The following is an 18,812-nucleotide window of genomic DNA, read 5'->3' as shown; positions in this document are numbered from 1 at the left end:
TCACACAATTCCCATTAGTGTTTACTTCATTAAAAACATTAAAGAGGTCTCTATCCATCTCCAAATCAGATCCCGGCGGTCTGTAGCACACCCCAAGCACTATCTCAGGGGAGGCTCTAGTAGCTTTCTTTCCCAATGTGATTTTTGCCCAGACAGACTCTGTCTTATCCATTCCATCCCTTCTTATTTCTTTACAGTTAACCTGATCATTGATATACAATGCTACTCCACCACCTTTGCCTTTATTTCTGTCTTTCCTAAACAGCACATAGCCTTCAATACCTGTACTCCAGTCATGACTACTATTCCACCATGTTTCTGTTATCCCTATAATATCCGGTTTCACTTCCTGCACCAGTAGCTCTAGTTCCTCCATTTTGTTTCCTAGGCTCCTCGCATTAGTGTACAGACAGCTTAATTTTTGCCATTTGACTTCACTGACATTCTTTATCTGGTTAGGCACAGACATTCTACCACCAGTATCACCTATTAGACTGGTATCTACACTACCCTTCCTCCTTATGTCCATTCTTCTGCTCATGGCTGTATCCTCTCTTACTTTGTTTTCTTCCCTCTCGGTGTTAAATTCCGGCGTGGAGATTACCTGGACATCTCCCAACCATCTCCCCCAAATTCCTAGTTTAAAGCTCTCTTAATCAGTTGGGCGAGCCTCCATCCTAGAAGTCTATTTCCCTCCTTACTCAGGTGAAGTCCATCCTGAGAGAACAGTCCTCTGTCCATGAATGCTTCCCAGTGGCCGTACATCCCAAAGCCCTCCTTATAGCACCACTGCCTGAGCCATCTGTTGATCACCATAATCTTGTCACACCTTTGTTGCCCTTCTCTAGGAACAGGCAGAATCCCACTGAAGATCACCTGAGCCTCGATTTCCTTAAGCGTCTTCCCCAGCCTGGCATAGTCTCCCTTGATACGTTCCAGCGAGAACCTAGCCGTATCATTTGTTCCCACATAAAGGATAATCAACAGATTCTTTCCCGCTCCCATTAAGATCCTTTTCAGCCTCAGGTCCACATCCCGTATCTTAGCACCCGGCAGACAGCACACCCTTCTGTTCTCTGGATCAGCTCTAGTTACAGGCCTGTCTATTCTTCTCAGTAAGGAGTCCCCAATCACGTAGACCTGCCTTTTCCTGGTGACAGCATGATTCTCTGGTCTATCCCCTGCTCCCACTGGCTGCAAGTCCTCTCGATTCCTGTTCGCCCTTGCAATCCTCCGCAACTCATCCTGTATTCTCCTGGGGCTCATATTTGGTGTTGTCTCCATTGACTCTTCCCCTCTTCTTGTAGGGCTAGCTGCTCTTCTCTTTTTCCTTGCCCTCTCACCTTCAGTGACCACCTGCTGTGTCCCTTCTTCATTTTCCAACTCTGCAAATCTGTTCTTGAGCTCTATTTCTCCTTCACTGGCCTGTCTTTTCCTCTGCCTGGTTCTCTTAGTTACATGCTTCCACCGTCCACTTTCCTCACTCAGCATTCTCCCCTCAGAATTCTTTGGTCCTGCTTCCATCTGCAAGTCTGAGATTATCCCTTCAGCCGCCTCATTTCTTTGCTCCATCATCTGCTCGAACCCACTTCTAAAGTCGACCAGAGTTTCCACCTGCATCTCCAGTCCTCGGATCTTTTCTTCCATCAGCTCTATCAGGCGGCACTTCATGCAGACAAAACTCTTTTCAGGTACCCCCTCCAGGATCATGTACATGCCGCAGCTTCCACATCCGGTCATCCTCATTATGTCTTTCACTGCTGCCTCTGTATCCGTCATAGCCTTCCCACTGGAAACCTGTCAGTCAAAGAAACAAAAACCAAAACAAACCCCCAACAGGCACCAGAACACTGGCAGACCACCACCCCCTCCCTTCATTAGTCTGTCAGTTCTTCTGCCTAGGTCTATGGCCTGGTCTACACTAGGACTTTAATTCGAATTTAGCAGCGTTAATTCGAATTAACCGTGCACCCGTCCACACCAGGAAGCCATTTAATTCGACCTAGAGGGCTCTTTAGCTCGAATTCGGTACTCCACCCCGACGAGGGGAGTAGCGCTAAATTCGACATGGCTATGTCGAATTAGGCTAGGTGTGGATGCAAATCGAACTTACTAGCTCCGGGAGCTATCCCACACTGCACCACTCTGTTGACGCTCTGGACAGCAGTCCAAGCTCAGATGTTCTGATCAGCCATACAGGAAAAGCCCCGGGAAAATTTGAATTCCTTTTCCTGTCTGGCCAGTTTGAATCTCATTTCCTGTGTGGATGTCGTGGCGAGCTCAGCAGCACTGGCAGCGATGCAGAACTCTCCAGCAGAGGAGTCCATGCAATCTCAGAGTAGAAAGAGGGCCCCAGCATGGACTGACCGGGAAGTCTTAGATCTGATCGCTGTGTGGGGCGATGAGTCTGTGCTTTCGGAGCTGCGCTCCAAAAAACGGAATGCAAAGACCTACGAGAAGGTCTCCAAAGCCATGGCACTCAGAGGATACAGCCGGGATGCAACGCAGAGCCGCGTGAAAATCAAGGACCTGAGACAAGGCTACCAAAAAATCAAAGCGGCAAACGGACGCTCCGGAGCCCAGCCCCAGACATGCCGCTTCTACGAGGCACTGCATGCCATTCTCGGTGGGTCTGCCACCACTGCTCCACCGGTGACCGTGGACTCTGAGGATGGGATAGTGTCGAGGGGCAGTTTCTCGGCAATGTTCGCGGATGGGGAAGATGAGGAAGGGTTTGTGGAGGACGAGGCAGATGACAGCGGTTACAATACTGCTTTCCCCGACAGCCAGGATCTCTTCATCACCCTCACAGAGATCCCCTACCAACCCTCCCCGGCCGTTAACCCGGACTCCAAATCAGGGGAAGGATCAGTCGGTAAGTGCTATAAACATGTAAACATTTAGTTTTTAACAAAACAGGAATAAAAACTATATAAAAAGAAGGTCAATGCATATAGGGATCGAACAAAAATCCTCTTGGGACAGTTCTACGAAGCTCTCTGAGAGGTACTCGAAAAGCCTCCGCAGGAGGTTCCTGGGGAGAGGTGCCTTGTTGGGTGCTCCGTGGAAGCACACTCTTCCGCGCCAGGCCATCCTGAGGTATAATGGGAGCATCGCCTCGACCAGCATGGCAGCATAGGGCCCTGGTCTGTGCAGGGATTCACGCAGCATGCGCTCTCTGTTTCTCCTGGAGACCTGCCTCAGGGTGATCTCGCTCGGCGACTGCTGCATCTAATTAGGGGAATTACTTTAATGTTACTATTGTGAATGCTTGACTTTTCCTTTGCATAACAATGACCGTCGTTTAACAGCCACGTGTTGTAGGCTGCAGAGGAAAAGCATACAGGGATCTTTCCCGGGGACAGCCGCGAGGGGCTGGAACAGGGTCAGACTTTATGCTTTCCAGATTGCCTGCAGCAGGAGGGCACTGCTATCCATTAACTGTTAAGCAGCCTAAAGTTTACGGCTTACCAGGCCTGGCTGCTACACGGATTCTGCTGTCCTGCCCCGCTTGTCCGATCTCCAGTGCAAGACCCCAGGCAATGAAAGCGAATGCCGAAAATTCGAACTTGTCCTGAGAGCACATGAGATTAGGTGCCCTGTTCACAGATACATGTTTGCGAACACTGAACACAGTCTACTCAGTTTCTGTGAACAAGACCATTGGTCTTGTTCACAGAAACTGAGTAGACTGTGTTCAGTGTTCGCAAACGTATCTTTGGAAGGAAATCACTTCCTTTTTCCCATCACACAGCTGCGGTTCTTTCCCGAACTGCCCCGGCATCCCCCTCACAGAGGCTGGTGCAGATTAGGCGGCGAAAGAAAAAGACTCGGGACGAGATGTTCGCTGAACTGATGGCCTGCTCCAGAGCCGAGGCGGCCCAGCAGAGCCAGTGGAGGGAGACCCTCTCTCAGCAGCAGCGCTCACACAGCGAACGGGAGGACAGGTGGCGGCAGGAAGACCAGCAGGCGACTCAAACGCTGCTTGGACTAATGAGGGAGCAAACGGACACGCTCCGGCGCCTTGTGGATGTTCTGCAGGACTGCAGGCAGGAGCAGAGAGCCCCCCTGAACTGTATCTGCAACCGCCCTCCCCCGCCACAAAGTCCTGTCCCCCCCTCACCCAAAATCACAAGAAGGAGGGGCGGCTAGGGGCCGTGAAAACTGTCACTCCACCCCAGCAGAGCGCTCATGTACCAAACAGCTCTCATTCCCTAAAGTATGAGAATTGCTTCCCTTCCTGGCTCACCCGATCCCAAATCCCAGTTTCATCCACCAACTGTGTAGTTGAGTATTAAAAATAGTTTGCTGTTCATTACTGTTTCCGTCATGTTTCTTTGCAGAAGACTTTGTGTGAAGGGGGGGAGGGGTTTGTTAATTGCATAGGACAGCCACCATTAACAGGGTACAAACATGGGGGCAGGATCAACAGCAGGTCACACACAGAGTGCAGTCACTAGGCACCCGGATCACTCTGCGAGGTGTCTGCTGCCCCAGGTCAGTCTGGGAGGTGTATGTTGCCCCAGGGTCCGAGCGCCTGGCATCCACAAATGGCATGGCAGGCTGCCCTTACCATGCCCTTCCACCCTAGCCATGAACCTCTCCGATGCCCTGAGCCCCAGCCAGAGCCATCATCCCCCCACACCTACTCACCCTTCCCACACACCCCTCACCCCTTCCTGCAAACCCACCCCTTCCTGCACACCCTCCGGTAACCGTCCTCCCCCCAGAGACCGCTGTAGGAGCAGGAGCCTGTCAGTCCTCGAGTGTAGAAGCGGTCTGTACATCACTGCACACCGTACCCACCACAGTCTGCGTCCCTGTTGGAACCCTTGAACGAGAATTCGTTAGTAAAGAAAACTTTGTTAATTAAAAATGTTCCAATAACTTTATTTTTAAACGTCTGTTGGAAGGGGGGAAACCTGGTGAACGGGGTATGTAACCGTTGAAAAAAGTCAATAGTAACTGAAACAGGGGCAGGTTCAGCTTCTCTGTAAAGAGACTGGACAGTCATAGGTTACCCTGCTCTCTGAGGAACCTAGCTTTCAAAGCCTCCCGGATGCACAGTGCTTCCCGCTGGGCTCTTCTAATCGCACGGGTGTCTGGCTGAGCGTAATCAGCAGCCATGCGATTTGCCTCAACCTCCCATCCCGCCATAAAGGTCTCCCCCTTGCTCTCACAGAGATTGTGGAGCACACAGCAAGCTGCAATAACAATGGGGATATTGGTTTCGCTGAGATCTGAGCGAGTGAGTAAGCTCCTCCATCTCCCCTTGAGACGTCCGAAAGCACACTCCACCACCATTCTGCACTTGCTCAGCTGGTAGTTGAAGAGCTCCTTGTCACTGTCCAGGGCGCCTGTATAGGGCTTCATGAGCCAGGGCATTAGCGGGTAGGCTGGGTCCCCGAGGATCACTGTAGGCATCTCCACATCCCCAACACTTACTTTGTGGTCCGGGAAGAAACTACCTTCCTGCAGGCGTCTAAACAGAGCAGAGTTCCTGAACACACGCGCGTCATGAACCTTGCCCGGCCACCCGACGTAGATGTTGGTAAAACGTCCCCTATGGTCCACCAGTGCTTGCAGCACCATTGAAAAGTAGCCCTTTCGGTTAATATACTGGCTGGCCTGGTGGGCCGGTCCCAGGATAGGGATGTAAGTGCCATCTATAGCCCCACCGCAGTTTGGGAATCCCATCGCGGCGAAGCCATCTATGACGTCCTGGACGTTTCCCAGGGTCACCACCTTTGAGAGCAGTAGGTCAACGATTGCGTGGGCTACTTGCATCACAGCAACCCCCATGGTAGATTTGCCCACGCCAAAGTGGTTCGCTACTGACCGGTAGCTGTCTGGCATTGCAAGTTTCCAGAGGGCTATGGCCACTCGCTTCTGCACACTCAGGGCTGCTCGCATCTGGGTGTCCTGGCGCTTCAGGGCAGGGGCCAGCAAGTCACACAGTTCAAGGAAAGTGCCCTTACGCATCCTGAAGTTTCGCAGCCACTGTGATTCATCCCAGACCTGCAGCACTATGCGGTCCCACCAGTCCGTGCTTGTTTCCCGGGCCCAGAATTGCCGTCCCATAGCATGAACGTGACCCATTGCCACCATAATCTCCACGGCGTGGCGTACCGTGCTTTGTGAGAGGTCTGTGCCACTCTCACACTTCATGTCCTCACCGCGCTGCCGGAGCCTCCTCGCCCGATTTCTCAGCAGCTGACTGTGGAAGAGGTGTTCGATAAGGTGCGAAGAGTTGACAACGGCCATAAGTGCAGCGATGATCGCAGCGGGCTCCATGCTCGCAGTGCTGTGGCGTCCGCGCTGTCACTGACCAGAAAAGTGCGCAAACAGAGTTCCCGCCGGCGCTTTCAAGGAGAGAGGGCGGGAGTGATGGTTGAATGACGACAGTTACCCAAAACCACCCTCGACACATTTTTCCCCCAGAAGGCATTGGGGGCTCTACCCAGCATTCCAATGGGAAGCGGGGACTGCGGGAACTGTGGGATAGCTGCCCAGAATGCACCGCTTCCAATGTCGACGCTTGCCCCATTAGTGTGGACTCACAAAGTCGAATTAGTGTCCTTAGTGTGGATACACAAATTCGAATTCATCAGGTCGAATCCACAAATTCGACCTAAGTTAAATCGAACTACTCTTGTAGTGTAGACATACCCTATGTCTCCCCCGAAAACTCCCCCTGTAAACTCCCAGTGAAACTCCCCTATTTACAGCTCTGTTTGGGGGCTGCTGTGCCGCTGCAGCTGTCTATGCCGCTGCCTGACTAGCTGGCTACCTTTATAGGAACCCTAGGCAGATAAGCACCGCCCCCTAAGCAGGGCTCAGCTTCTCTCCCAGCACCCTGCCCCTACCAGCCTCCACACATACAAACTACACAAAATACAAAATACAAAAACCTGCTCCTCCAACAGCACTCCCAGTGAAACTCCCCTGTTTACAGCTCTGTTTGCTGGCTGCTGTGCTGCTGCAGCTGTCTATAACTACCTCAGAGGGATAAATACCAGGGAGGGAGAGGAGTTATTTAAGTTAAGCATCAATGTGGACACAAGAACAAATGGATTTAAACTGGCCATCAACAGTTTAGGCTTGAAATTAGGTGAAGGTTTCTAACTATCAGAGGAGTGAAGTTCTGGAACAGCCTTCCAAGGGGAGTAGTGGGGGAAAAATATCTAACTGGCTTCAAGACTGAGCTTGATGAGTTTATGGAGGGGATGGTATGATGGCCCATTGGCAACTGCCAGTAGCAAAAATCCCCAATAGCTGGAGACAGAACACTCGATGAGAAGGGCTTTGAGTTACTACAGAGAATTCTTTCTCAGGTATCTGCCTAGTGGGTCTTGCCCACATGCCCAGGGTCTAACTGATTGCCATAGTTGGGGTCAGGAAGGAATTTTCTCCTGGGTCAGCTTGGCTGAGACCCTGTTTTTTTTTGCCTTCCTCTGCAGCATGTGGCATGGGTCACGTGCAGGTTTAAACTAGTTATTTAAATGGTGAATGGTGAATTCTCTGTAACTTGAAATCTTTATGCCATGATTTCAGGACTTCAGTAACTCAGCCAGAGGTTAGGGGTCTATTTCAGGAATAAGTGGGTGAGGTTCTGTGGCCTGCAATGTGCAGGAGGTCAGACTAGATGATCATGCTGGTCCCTTCTGACCTTAAAGTCTATGAGTCTATAATAAAAATATATAAAACAATAAAATAATGTCAATTTGAAACTAAAGAAATAGAATAAGGTTAAAAAAATGATTTTAACTACTCCCATTTTTGGGTGCCCAACTTTAAACACCTTCACAGGACCTGCTTTTCCCACAGTGGTTGCTCAGCATTTAAAAATCCTGGTTTTAATAAAAAGTTTGTTCTTTAATTTCTTACCATAGTCATTTAAATACTGTCAGAGATTAAGGACTTGTCTATGTAGGGACATCCAGGAAAATGAATCTCAATTAACTAAAGGTGTGAATTTGAAGTGTGTTGGTTAAATCACATTAAAACCCTGTGTGAATCCTCATATTAAGAAGTAAAGTGGCCTTAATTCACTTCCAAAGTGAATTAAACTATACTAAATTAAAGCCACTTTACTTCTGAATAACAGCATTCACACAGGGATTTAATGTGGTTTAACTAATCCACTTCAAATTCACATCTTTATTTACTTTGGATTAATTTTCCTGGATGTTCCACTGTAGACAAACCCTAAATGATATCCCATTTACTGTGATTGTGAAGTTGGATTAAAAACAATATGCTCAAACACACATACCAAAAAACATATACATTCCTGTCTTGCTATCAAATCGGGGGTACAAACTGTATAATTGTGCACACGGATTGATAAATAAATGTTCATTTGCCTCTCTGTACACACAAATGTTAGATTTTAATGCACAATGGGTGCATGTACATTGCTGCATCCAGGGCTGATCATCTGGCTCTCAATAGCTGTAGCTCAGCATTGATTGGTGCACATGTGCTTTATTTAGTATGAAGTCATTTTATCATGTAGCTTTCCACTGGGCAGCTGTGTTTCTGATCAGTAAGCACTATCTTTTAGCAAATGTAGCTGATGGATCTGAAATCTGGGAACCCATTACCTTGGGTTACATTGTAAGGATGAAATAATCATTCCAACTAGGGTGACCAGATAAGCAAGTGTAAAGAATCGGGACGGGGGTGGGGGGTAATAGGTGCCTATGTAGAAAAAAGCCACCTATAAAATCGGGACATCTGGTCACCTTAATTCCAACTACCTGAGCATACTGTGGCTTCAGACTTGCTGGAGAGAGCAGAGGGTGGTTCCTGCATTAATCTGGTAATTTTTTTACGGATAATACCCATGCTAGAGACTGCATCATAGGCATATTAAGGAACATTTGCTTGCTCACAGAACTTCAAAGACATCACAGTCCTTTGATTTCCAAAAGTTTAGATTATTTATACATTAGAAAAGGTTTTCTTTGCTTTTTCAAACTACTCATTGTAATAATATAACAATTTAGGACCATATTCTGCACTCAGCTCCACAAGAGACAAGACTCTGGCCCTTATATTGCAATGAATAGTCTGAAAAAGCACTGAAAACATTCTTCTGTCAGGCTTTTACACTCCATCTCCTAAAATGCAGTACACATTATGCACTAATGTCACATTCATTTCTGGACCAATTTGGAATGGCCTTATTCATCATAGGTGGCATTTTCAAAAGCTCCAAATTCATTTAGGATCACAAGTCCCATTGACTTTCTGCATCTTTTCTGGGGGCCTTTTATGTCTGATTTCTATTCCTGCATGTAAGTGCTGTACACCTTGCTATGACTAAAAACTAGTGTTCCTTGGATGCTCTTATGCAGTATTAGACCTTGTCGAAAATTTCCCATCTAAATATTTCCTCAACAGAAAATGGCTTCTCGACTAAGCAGAAATATTTACCAAATATTTTCCATTTTCCTGAAAGGTTTTCTTTTTTTGAATAAAAACTTCACTCTTCAGCCATGGAAAGGTAAAATGTTTCTTTTAAACTGAACAATTTCCGTTTTTGTTGGGGTTTTTTTGACAAAAACCTGAAAATATTTGAAGAAAATTTTTGTTGAAAATTAAAAAAAAATTGTTTTAATCAAAATGTTTCATGGGGTAAATAATTTCCCAGCCATCTCAACCTAGTCTAACCCTCTCCACAGTGTGGCTTTAGCTGATAACTCTGAAATCAGGTTTACATTTAATTAGCTATTACCACGGATTCTCCAGCCATGCCCCCTCCAGGACTAGAGAGAGAATGATCTCTTGAAAGACATCAGTAAGACAAATACTGAGTATGTTCAGGGATCTCACAGATGTTCTCACAAGGAAAGAAGGCTTGATGCCGCTACACCAGCAGCACCACCACCTGCTTTTCTGGATTATTTTTACACAGCATTTAATAAGAAGCTGCACCTGTAAGTGTGTGTGAAATGTAAATGATTCAATTATATGGGGAAGATCTCCTGATGGCTAGAAGCCAGGTAGAATTTTATGAAAGTAATAGGCAATTCCTTTAGCTGAATTGAGATATGTGCCTGGTTGATGTTTAAGGGGATTTATGTGTTGTCATGGATTAAATTTTCTCTCCCCAAAAGATATCACAATGTGGGGAAAATGTGGTGAAGATACTGATTATCATAAAGCATACACACCATGGTGAGATCCTCCCCACCCTGCTCTGTCCCCTCTATGCCAAGTAAAAAGGGTGGAGTGGAGTAAAGGGGCCATAAACCCCCTGTATCTGACCTGTGGAGGATTCCCCCAGCCCAGGCACTGCAGAAGACAACCTCAAGGCTGCTTTTTGAGGACTTCTTCACAATCCTGATGTAAGATGCATACCAGGAATGGAACTGGGGGCAGGAAGAGAGTTTGAGGGTTGGTCTGAGGAGATTTTGGGAAGCTGCCATAAATTAGCCAGACTCCTAGGGCTGTCTAAATGATGCCAGAGGCTCTCCAGCCATGAGAACAACTCAGGATTGGGAGGGCAGGAAACTGTCTTAAAGTCATCTTAACCCCTGCCTCCCCTTCATTTTGAATTCTGTACTCCACATCGTAGAGACACAGTACAGAAAAAGGGATCCAACAGTCTTAAAGAAAATTATTCCAACATTCAACTGAGTTTTGGAATGAACAGTGGACATCAAGGTGTTTGTGAATCCTGGGAATCATAAAGCAGGCAAGACCCGGCCCGGCAAAGTGCTGCCAAATTTATAGCAAGGAGCTCCCTCAAAAATTTTCTGCATCTGTCTTGAGGTAAGCCAGTCTCCTCTCATTGCAGACTACCTGTCCTGGCTGTAGAGGGAAAATAGAATCATAGGGTTAGAAGGGACTGCAAGGCTCATCTAGTCTAACCACCTGCCAAAATGCAGGATTTGTTGTGTCTAAACCATCCATGACAGATGGCTATCCGGCCTCCTTTTGAAAATCTCCAAGAAAGAAGCTTCTACAACCTCCCTAGTCAGTCTGTTCTATTGTCCTACTGTTCTTAGAGTTAAGAAGTTGTCCCTGAGATTTAATCTAAATCTGCTATGTTGCAGTTTGAAACCATTGCTTCTTGTCCTATCCTCTGTGGCAAAAAGAGAACAACTTTTCTCCATCTTTTTTATGGCATCCTTTCATTACCTGAAGACTGCTATCATACCCCCCATTAATCTCCTCTTTTCCAAACTAAACATGCCGAGTTTGTTCAGCCTTTGCTCAGATAGCTTGCATTCCATCCCTTTGATCATCTGTGTCTCTCACCTCTGGATCTTTTCCAGTTTCTTCATATCCTTTCTATACACTGGTGACCAAAATTGGACACAGTAGTCCAGCTGAGGCCTATGCAACACCGAGTAAAGCAGTACGATCACTCTCCATGACTTGCATGCTATGCCTCTGGTAATGCAACCTAAAATTGCATTACTTTTTTTACAACAGTTTCACATTGCTGACTCATGTTGAGGTTGTGATCCACTAAAACTTCCAGATCCTTCCCAGTAATGCTGCTGCCAAGCCAGTTATCCCCCATTTTGTATTTGTGCATTTGGTTTTTCTTCCCTAAGTGTATCACCTTACATTTGTTGAATTTCACGTTTTTGTCTATAGCCCAGGTCTCCAATTTCTCAAGATCCCTCTGAGTTTTAGCTCTATCCTCCAAAGTGTTTGCAGCTTGTCCTCGCTTTGTATCATCAGCAAATTTGATCAGTATGCTCTCTATACCTACATCCAGGTCATTATTAAAGATTTAAACAAGACTGGACCCAAAACAGATCCCTGCTGAACCCCATTTGAGACCTCCCTCCAATCCAACATAATTCCATTAATAGTTACTCTTTGTGGTTGTTTATGTAGCCATTTACTGGCAGTTCTGTCAAGCCCGCATTTCTCCAGCGTACTTATCTGAATGTCACATGGGACTGTGCCAAAACCATTGATGAAGTCCAAGTATATTATATCCACTACAGTCCCCCATCCATCAAATTAGTTAGCCTGTCAAAGAAGGAAATCAAGCTATTCAGGCATGATTTGTTCTTGGTAAATCCATGCTGGCTGCTAGTGGTTACCCCTCCACTCTCCAGCTATTCGCAAATTGAATGTTTTATACATTGCTTGAGTAGCTTCCCAGGTATCAAAGTCAGGCTGACTGGTCTATAGTTCCCCAGTTCCGCTTTTTACTCCTTTTTAAAGATGAGCACTAAATTAGTAGCATTCTCCAGTCTTACGGGACCTCTCCTGTCATCCATGAGTTTGTAAATATTATTGCTAGTGGTTCTGAGATTTCTTCAGCTAATTCCTTCAGTACCCTTGGGTGAATAGCATCTGGCCCTGCTGATTTGAATTTATTCAAATTTATTCAATTGGTCAGACGATCTCTGACATATTCTTAACTTACTCTGATCTGCATCCCTTTCCCTTTATTGTCTATGGTAATGTCACTAGTCATATGGTCACCCCTTCCTGTTGTTTCTAACATTTCTTGCCAACTGTAACTCATTCTTTGCCTTAGCTTTCCTAATTCTGTCCCTATGTACTTGCACTATTCCCATGTATATGTTCTTGGTTACATGCCCCTCCTTCCATTTCTTGTATGTATCCCTTTTGGGTTTTGGATAGCTAAAGAGCTCCTTGAGCCAATTAAGTCATAATTTTCTTTATATACCAGGACTTTCAGTTCATCCTGCTTGTTTCCCATACTCCTTGCAATCGCATACTGGCATCGAAGATACTTTACAGACTGTCCTGTTGCTTTTCTTTTTGCCTTTTGAATGCAGTTGTTATTTCTAGACCCTTCTTCAGAAATTAGCCCCTTCCCCTCGTTACTTGAGCCTAGATACTCATTGGTTGTATTTTTGTCACCATCCCCCATTGGACCTAGTTTAAAGCTCTCATCAGGTTAGCCAGACAATGTCCAAAGATGCTCTTCCTAGTAGTCGGCAGATAGAGCCCATCCCAGCAGTAATCCTGGAACATCAGCTTGTTGTTGAAGAAGCCAAAGCCCTCTTGCTGACACCACTGCGTAACCCCGCATTTACTTCTGCAATTTGATGGTCCCTGCCCAGGCCTTTTACTTCAACAGAGAGGATGGACGAGAACACCACTTGTGCCCAAACTCTTTTATCCTTCTTCCCAGAGCCATGTAGTTTGCAGTGATCTGCTCAAGTTCCTTCTTGATAGTATCATAACTCTCCCTTACCTCATGTGAAGGGGTTAATGGAAGTAGATCTCCCATTGAGTAGAGGGGAGTAGCAGAGCTCCATATTCCTTCCATATGGTTAAGGTATGTTTGCTAAAGTGTGTGGAGAAATTTGTATGGACACTGGTCTTGCCATTGTTTCTATTGAATCCTGCAAGGGACTAAGCACTATGTACCATATCCAGCAATGCAGTTAAGCATATGGATTATTCATATTCCTAAAATTAAGCATGTGCATAGGTGTGTCACTGGATCAAGAACAGAATGCTCAGCATCTTCCAGGATTGAGCCCTCAATTCTTCACTGTAAATGAACACCAGATTTACGCCCACACATGATTTTAAAAATACACTGGTCTTTTTCACAATTATGTTCACAGTGTAAAGGATTTTTTTTACTAGTACTATATAGATTTCAATAAAAACAAGCAAAGAGCCAAGTTAAGAACATCTTTTATGTTTCCTGAATGTCAGAAACCTAATATTAGTAACTCTCCTATTATATTACTTTGGGAAGTTGATAAGAAGGTATTTGGTATTCTTCCCACAAAATCAATGGAACCACTATTTACTGTAACACATTTCACATTTCAAATATACATTTTGATATCCTACTGTTTTATACAGGAATGATTTTATAGATACAGTCCAGAAACTTCAAATAGATGAAAAGGGTATTATTTAATGAGAGACAATAAGCCTCACTTTTATTCTTGAAGATTCTTTTAACATCAACAGTAGAAAAGAATCTTCTGTGCATCTAAATACTTTTTCTTTCCATTGCATTCCTATATTTTTGATTTTGCATAGTTTGGTGTGCTTTTGTATAGAAGATGGTGGAGGTGTTTCACTCTTCCTCCTAAGTTGATTCAATGGCAAAATAGCTGCAAAGGGGTAGGCAACATACCAAAGAAAATATCCATAATTCAGCTTATTGTGTAGCTATTTGAAATAAACATATGATGCATCATCCTGGTACCATCATCCCTGCTCTTTCTGTCATTTTTCCCTTTGCAGTTTGTTGAATCCCTAGGTGTATTACAGCTGCAGCCTGTAACGATCCTCTACACAAGGATCTGCCTACCCAGCTGCCTTTTCAATCACATTTTTGCACAAGGCTCTCTCCAACTACTGGAGTTGGTTACAATAAACTGACTTAGTTTATATATAATGGATTATTGATGTTTAAGTTGGTAGAATAGTAAAGTGTTGCTGGCGGTAGGGTATTTACTGTGGAAAGGCCCACAGGCCTAAGAGCAGTCACTAATAGCTATAAGCCACTCAGCAGCTGCTCAGCAGCAGCAGCTGACATTTATGTGATAGCTTGTTCCGTATGACAGAGCTAGATCTCATGTACAGACAGGTTGCTATTGAAATAGCTGAGTCTTGCTGGTACCTTGAACACGTTCGTGTTACAAATGTCTGAAACTATTTTCTTTTCTTTCATAAATACGAGTATATTTATTTGCCTCTCTTTTCTTCTTCCGTAGGTAATGCATTTGTGGTTAGCCTGGCTTTGGCAGACCTGGTGGTGGCCTTGTATCCATATCCACTGGTGCTCTTAGCCATTTTCCACAATGGATGGTCCTTGGGCGAAATGCACTGTAAACTGAGCGGCTTTGTGATGGGACTAAGTGTGATAGGCTCCATCTTCAACATTGCTGCAATTGCAATAAACAGATACTGTTACATATGCCATAGCTTTGCTTATGACAAAGTGTATACCTGGTGGAACACAATGCTATACGTCTGCCTAATTTGGGTGTTAACAGTTGTTGCAACCGTGCCAAATTTTTTTCGTTGGCTCTTTAGAGTATGATCCGCGCATCTATTCATGCACATTTGTTCAGACTGCTAGCTCCTATTACACCATCGCTGTTGTCATAATTCATTTCATAGTACCTATCACTATTGTGAGCTTCTGCTACTTTCGGATTTGGATCTTAGTGATTCAAGTAAGAAGACGAGTCAAATCAGAAATAAAACCAAGACTGAAGCCGAGTGACTTCAGAAACTTTCTCACAATGTTCGTGGTTTTCGTGATCTTTGCCTTTTGTTGGGCACCACTAAACTTCATTGGATTAGCTGTAGCTATCAATCCTTTGGAAATGGCACCAAAAATTCCTGAGTGGTTGTTCGTTGTAAGCTATTTCATGGCCTACTTCAACAGTTGCCTTAACGCAATAATATACGGACTTCTTAACCAGAATTTTCGGAAAGAATATAAACGAATCCTAATGTCACTGTGGATGCCAAGGCTTTTCTTTCAAGACACATCCAAAGGGGGGACTGAAGGTCAGAAGAGCAAGCCTTCTCCTGCTTTAAACAACAATGACCAAATCAAAACTGATACCTTGTAAATGTCCTATGGTGAATGCAAAGAAGTGTCACTGAGAACTCCAATGATGTAGTTATAAGATTACATTCATTCTTGCTTACTTTTCTGTGCTTTCAATTTGAATGGCATAGAGTGACTGGAATCCTTTTGTCTTGATAAAACACACTGCTCCTCTAAATTTATATTTTATACAAGATACCAATTTGAAATCAGCTTCAGAATTAAAGTAGAACATGAATGCCAACTACTTTATTTCTGAGAGACTAATCCTGCCCTCAAAATGTGGGTGAGGCACTCATTGACTTCAATGGGAGTCATGCAGTTATCCCAGGTCAGGATTTGGCTCTTAGAAAATATAATGAATTCATTTGCTTAAAGGTATAATAGTTAAGGCTGAGGACATTTTTTTCCTGTCATATGTACATGGAGATTGATGTAGATACTTTGCTTTCCCTCTGTGTGTCAAACTTGGCATTTCTGTGTATGTACTGGTAGGGAAACAAGTTTTGCTTGTGTACTGAAGAGGAGAATTTTGTCCTTTTGTCCTACAAGAGAATTTTAACACTAATGCCTTTCTTGACAGGGATTTTCATATTTATCCATCTCAGTTTATTTATTCTATTTGTCTTCTGTATATATTGTTTCTCTTTTTTTCCTTCAGATGATACAATGTAACTGGACAATTGTTTACACATTTATATTACTTTGAGGATTCTTCTTCTTCTTCTATGTGCTCAGAATTCCCATGAGTACTAGGTGGAGTTGTGTGTATACTGAAGGGCAATAGACACATAATAACTGTACAGAAATAATAGATATAAAATGTATAGTATAAATGCTGCCTTCTTAATTTTATATATAGTATATATAGTCCATTTGGGAGTTGTAGGCTCCAAAAACTATATGGAACAATGAATTCCAAACAGAATCAGGTAAAATGAAGGGGAGTAACTAACAGTGTCACTTTTCAAAAGTGCTCAGCATTGGCCTAGCTCTGCTCCCATTGAAGTCTGTGGTGAAACGCTCATTTACTTCATTGACTCCTACTGACTTCAGTGCGAGCAGCATTTGGCCAATACCGAACAGTTTTGAGAAAACCTCCCCTTAGATATTTAAACGTTTCCTGTACACCGAGCAGGTGCGGTTGCTGGCTTCAAGAGGGGTGCTGCTCTAAAAATATCAGTATGAGGTTCCACGTCTGTGGTCTTTTAGTGTGACTCCAGGTCAACTCTGCACAATTTGCAAGATAAAAGGGAAGATTTTTTGGTCAGCTCTGCAAACTCAGCTTTCAGCTCTGAAATTCAAGCTGGGTTCTTTCCTTCTCCACTAACAGCAATCATGCAGGCCAAATTACAACATGGGTTACACCTGCACACCCCACTATGGCCTGTATAATTTAGCTTGCATCATCTTTATTACTACAGTAATGATGCTGAGTAAGAAGGAAGGAACTCAATTTGACTTTCACACTCCAAGTTGGTGTCAGAGTAGCAGCCATGTTAGTCTGTATCCACAAGACTAACAAATTTATTTGAGCATAAGCTTTCATTGGGTTTACTGTGCTGACCATTAGGAAAAATATTTAAAAACTTGTCCACTAAGCAAATTGGATATGGAGTCACTAAAACACATTAAACATAGGACCCTATTTTTAGAGAGAAATTTCAAAGAATGAACTCACTTTAATGCTTTTCATTGCCTGCCATAAAATCTATCTAAAGTCAAAACTGTATGGCAAAGTGACAAATCCGAAGATTTTCCAAGCTTCTTCCATATTTTCCTGGTATTTCTAATGTGCTCTGAAGCACAGGAGCCTAACTGGCATATAGTACTGCTTTGATGAAAACTAAGTGGACAAAGATCTTGGTGAGACATAACCATTTTCTATAGGATGGTGAAAGAGAGAAACACTTAATGATGACCCAAGAGAAATAGCTAAAGAATCAGGGCCAAATTCATTCCTTTTATTACTCCATGGATTTAAACAGGACAAATTTGTCTCAGTGGTATCTATAAAATTAATTTAACTATAAGCAATCATCCTTAAAACATAGTTCTACTTTGAAAATGACTCTATTAAACTTGCACCCTCCATTTCTTCCAAGGGTCTGAATATGGAATTGCTGTGTGTGTGTCTGTGTCTGTGTATGTGAGAAATGCCCATCAAAGTCAATGGGAATTTTGAGTGCTCAGGGAATGCAGGAGGTGGCACCAAATTTGCTTACTTCACAACATTGTTTATACAGACTTCTAGCCCTGAAAACTCAACTTGGGACTTGACATTCAAGCTTTCCTTTCTAACTTGTATATGAACACTAGTGTTAAAGATAACTCAGATGGAGCTCAGTTTATCATTTGTGATGCATGAGCCAGAATACCATCCAGCTCACACTCCCATTGCTATGTTAACTCTGCAGAGCTACATGAAAAGTAGTACTGTAATAACTTTTCTCATACAAGTAAGCAGATATTCTATATGTTTATAGGAAGCAGATGTGACATGGACATTGACATTTTTACAAAGTCATTTTTCTAATTACATTTGCACTTTAAAACGTAGGGGTCAAATTTTGGAATTGTTACATTGGTGAGCACTTGCATCAGTAATCCCAAATGAAGCTAATATACTACTCACGTGAGTAACTGCTTACTAAGATATATAAGGGTTCCAAAATCTGGCCCTTCATTGCAACTGGCTAAAAGATGTCAGAAGAAATGCTTTATCCTAAGGGACAGATTCTGCCAACCTTACTCTCACTTAGTACCTTGTTATCTTGCTCCTCATGGAGCCTACATGAAATCAGTGGGGCTATTTGCAGCACAAGGTACTCTTCATCTTGAATACTTTTGCAATGATGGTGGGTGGTGTTTGGTAAACAAAGAACAAGTTTTTATATAGTATGTTACTGCACAATTGTTAGTTTTAATTTAAACCTGAAATCAATTATATAAATCCAGTTAAACTAGATGACTAACACAGTTCTTCCATAGTAAATTCTCTCTTCATTTAGCAATAGTTAATTTTTCCATGTAATAATATACTCATGTACCTATGTAAAAAGCCTTAAATTAATTTTATCCATTACTTAGTTACAGGTAGAAAATCCCTCCCTCCAACTGTACATTTTGAAAAAAACTTGTAAATGTAAGATGCAATTATTTCTGATATGGGAAAAAAAGAAACTATTTTATTAGTCTACAATACAGGTTATATGTTTATAGCATGTTTTGAAACACATACTCAGGATGAGTGTAATAAGCTGCATACAGA

General features: G+C 43.7%; 1 protein-coding gene across 1 annotated transcript in view; it reads left to right on the top strand.

Moving 5' to 3' along the window:
- MTNR1B (melatonin receptor 1B) overlaps positions 1 to 16,314 on the top strand; it is a 57,465-nt gene extending 41,151 nt beyond the window's left edge. Inside the window, 2 exon segments of the mRNA XM_044982742.1 lie at positions 14,694 to 14,995; positions 14,997 to 16,314. Coding sequence (XP_044838677.1) covers positions 14,694 to 14,995; positions 14,997 to 15,563 — 869 coding nt within the window. The 3' untranslated portion in view covers positions 15,564 to 16,314.
- Positions 16,315 to 18,812: the final 2,498 nt, after the last annotated feature.

This window comes from Mauremys mutica, chromosome 1, assembly GCF_020497125.1.
Source record: "Mauremys mutica isolate MM-2020 ecotype Southern chromosome 1, ASM2049712v1, whole genome shotgun sequence".
NCBI classification, from domain to species: domain Eukaryota; kingdom Metazoa; phylum Chordata; order Testudines; family Geoemydidae; genus Mauremys; species Mauremys mutica.
Note: the sequence above shows the minus strand (reverse complement) of the source record. Positions and strands in the feature narration are given on the sequence as shown.